The following is a 1,621-nucleotide window of genomic DNA, read 5'->3' on the forward strand; positions in this document are numbered from 1 at the left end:
ACTCGGCAGGCAGAAAGATGTCCTGTGAGAGCTGCAGTGTAATTTTTTTCTTTTTGCCTGCCTCTGTGCTTTTTGCAGGGTGAAAAGGAGGAAGATGGCTGACAAGGTCCTGCCACAGAGGGTGAGTGCTGCTTCAGTGTGTGGGGAAGGAGCTGAGCTGCTGGAGGGGGGTGATGCATCCATGCTGCCTTCCCAGGGCAACCGGGGCGATGAGGTCCCCGCGGGGAGGAGGATCTCGCTGGGCCACATCCTGCCTGCTGGTCACTTCTACTTGGTCCCAAACCACCCTGGAAGATTTCTGTCTCATCCTCTGGGGTGGTGGGAGAGGTTTGGGGTGTGCACAAGTTGGACAGGCAGGACTTTGGGCAAGTGAGGAGCAGCAGTGGCTTGGGGTAGAAACCCTAGGAGGACCCTGACCCTCTCCTGGAGGTCCCTCTTGACGATCCAGGGTTGCGTTACCTGCCTGTGACATTGGGCAGGCTGCTGGGCACAGTGACAGGCTCCAAGCTGAGGTCTGCAGTACAGCACTGTGATTTGGGGAGAGCTTTGCAGGGCTGTAGTCCTCATCTAAAATGAGAAATTGGTGCTCTCGTGCCGGACTCGTCACTTGTGACTCCTTGGAGTGTCAGCTCAGCACTGGTAGCAGTGCTGGGGCTGGTGTGGGGGACGCAGCCCCATCCCAGCACGCAAGAGACTGATTGCTTCTGTTTGACAGATCCGGGAACTGGTCCCAGAATCCCAGGCCTACATGGACCTCCTCGCCTTTGAGCGCAAGCTGGACCAAACCATCGCTCGGAAGAGAATGGAGATTCAGGAGGCCATTAAGAAACCGCTGACGGTACGTGGCAGCCCTGGCTAGCTGCAAGGCTGGGGGTTACAGGGCGGGTGCTGCCAGCCACCCTCTCATGCCAAGCATCCCCCCTCTCTCTTTTCCTATTCCACAGCAAAAGCGGAAACTGAGGATTTACATCTCCAACACTTTCACCCCAGCCAAAGAAGAAGGGGAGGGTGGTGAGCGTGTGGCCTCCTGGGAGCTACGCGTGGAGGGCAAACTGCTGGAGGACGTAAGGATACGGGCAGGGATGAACTGATTGTGGGAGGAGAACTGGTACTCTGTGGCGAGAGCTTGGCTGGAGAGGATACGTCCCTCTGCTCGCTGGGTGCTGGAGGCGGTGTTTGGGCTGGGCCCTCCGTGGCTGGTGGTATCAGGCCAAGTCTCTCCCGCTCTGTTTTGCAGCCGAGCAAGCAGAAGAGGAAGTTCTCCTCCTTTTTCAAGAGCCTTGTCATCGAGCTGGACAAAGAGCTGTACGGGCCAGACAACCATCTGGTGGAGGTGAGCCGGGAGGCTCCCAGCCGCGCAGCAGGGCTGGCTCCGCACCCCCAGCAGGGTGGGGAGGGCTGCTGTCCTCGGCGGGTGATGGGAGGTGGCGGGTGGCCCTGCCGCTCCCCAGCCCAGCACAGCACCTGTCCTGCTGCGAGAGCGGGGCTGAGCAAGGTGCTGAGTGGTGTTTGGGTGCTGAGCCCTCCCCAGGGATCACACTGCTGTGCTTTCCAGGCTCCGCTCGAGTTTACAGCTGAGTTTTCCTCCCTGGCCCTGGTGCTGGCTGGGGGCCAGCCCTAA

At 59.7% G+C, this 1,621-nt stretch overlaps 1 protein-coding gene across 1 annotated transcript in view; it reads left to right on the top strand.

The window, feature by feature from the left end:
- SMARCD2 (SWI/SNF related, matrix associated, actin dependent regulator of chromatin, subfamily d, member 2) overlaps positions 1-1,621 on the top strand; it is a 7,011-nt gene that overhangs the window by 2,679 nt on the left and 2,711 nt on the right. Inside the window, exons 5-8 of the mRNA XM_010282481.1 lie at positions 79-121; positions 716-838; positions 945-1,064; positions 1,238-1,333. Of these exons, the coding sequence (XP_010280783.1) occupies positions 79-121; positions 716-838; positions 945-1,064; positions 1,238-1,333 (382 nt within the window). The remainder of the gene's footprint in view (positions 1-78; positions 122-715; positions 839-944; positions 1,065-1,237; positions 1,334-1,621) is intronic.

Source organism: Phaethon lepturus, unplaced genomic scaffold (assembly GCF_000687285.1).
Source record: "Phaethon lepturus isolate BGI_N335 unplaced genomic scaffold, ASM68728v1 scaffold27742, whole genome shotgun sequence".
Classification (NCBI taxonomy): domain Eukaryota; kingdom Metazoa; phylum Chordata; class Aves; order Phaethontiformes; family Phaethontidae; genus Phaethon; species Phaethon lepturus.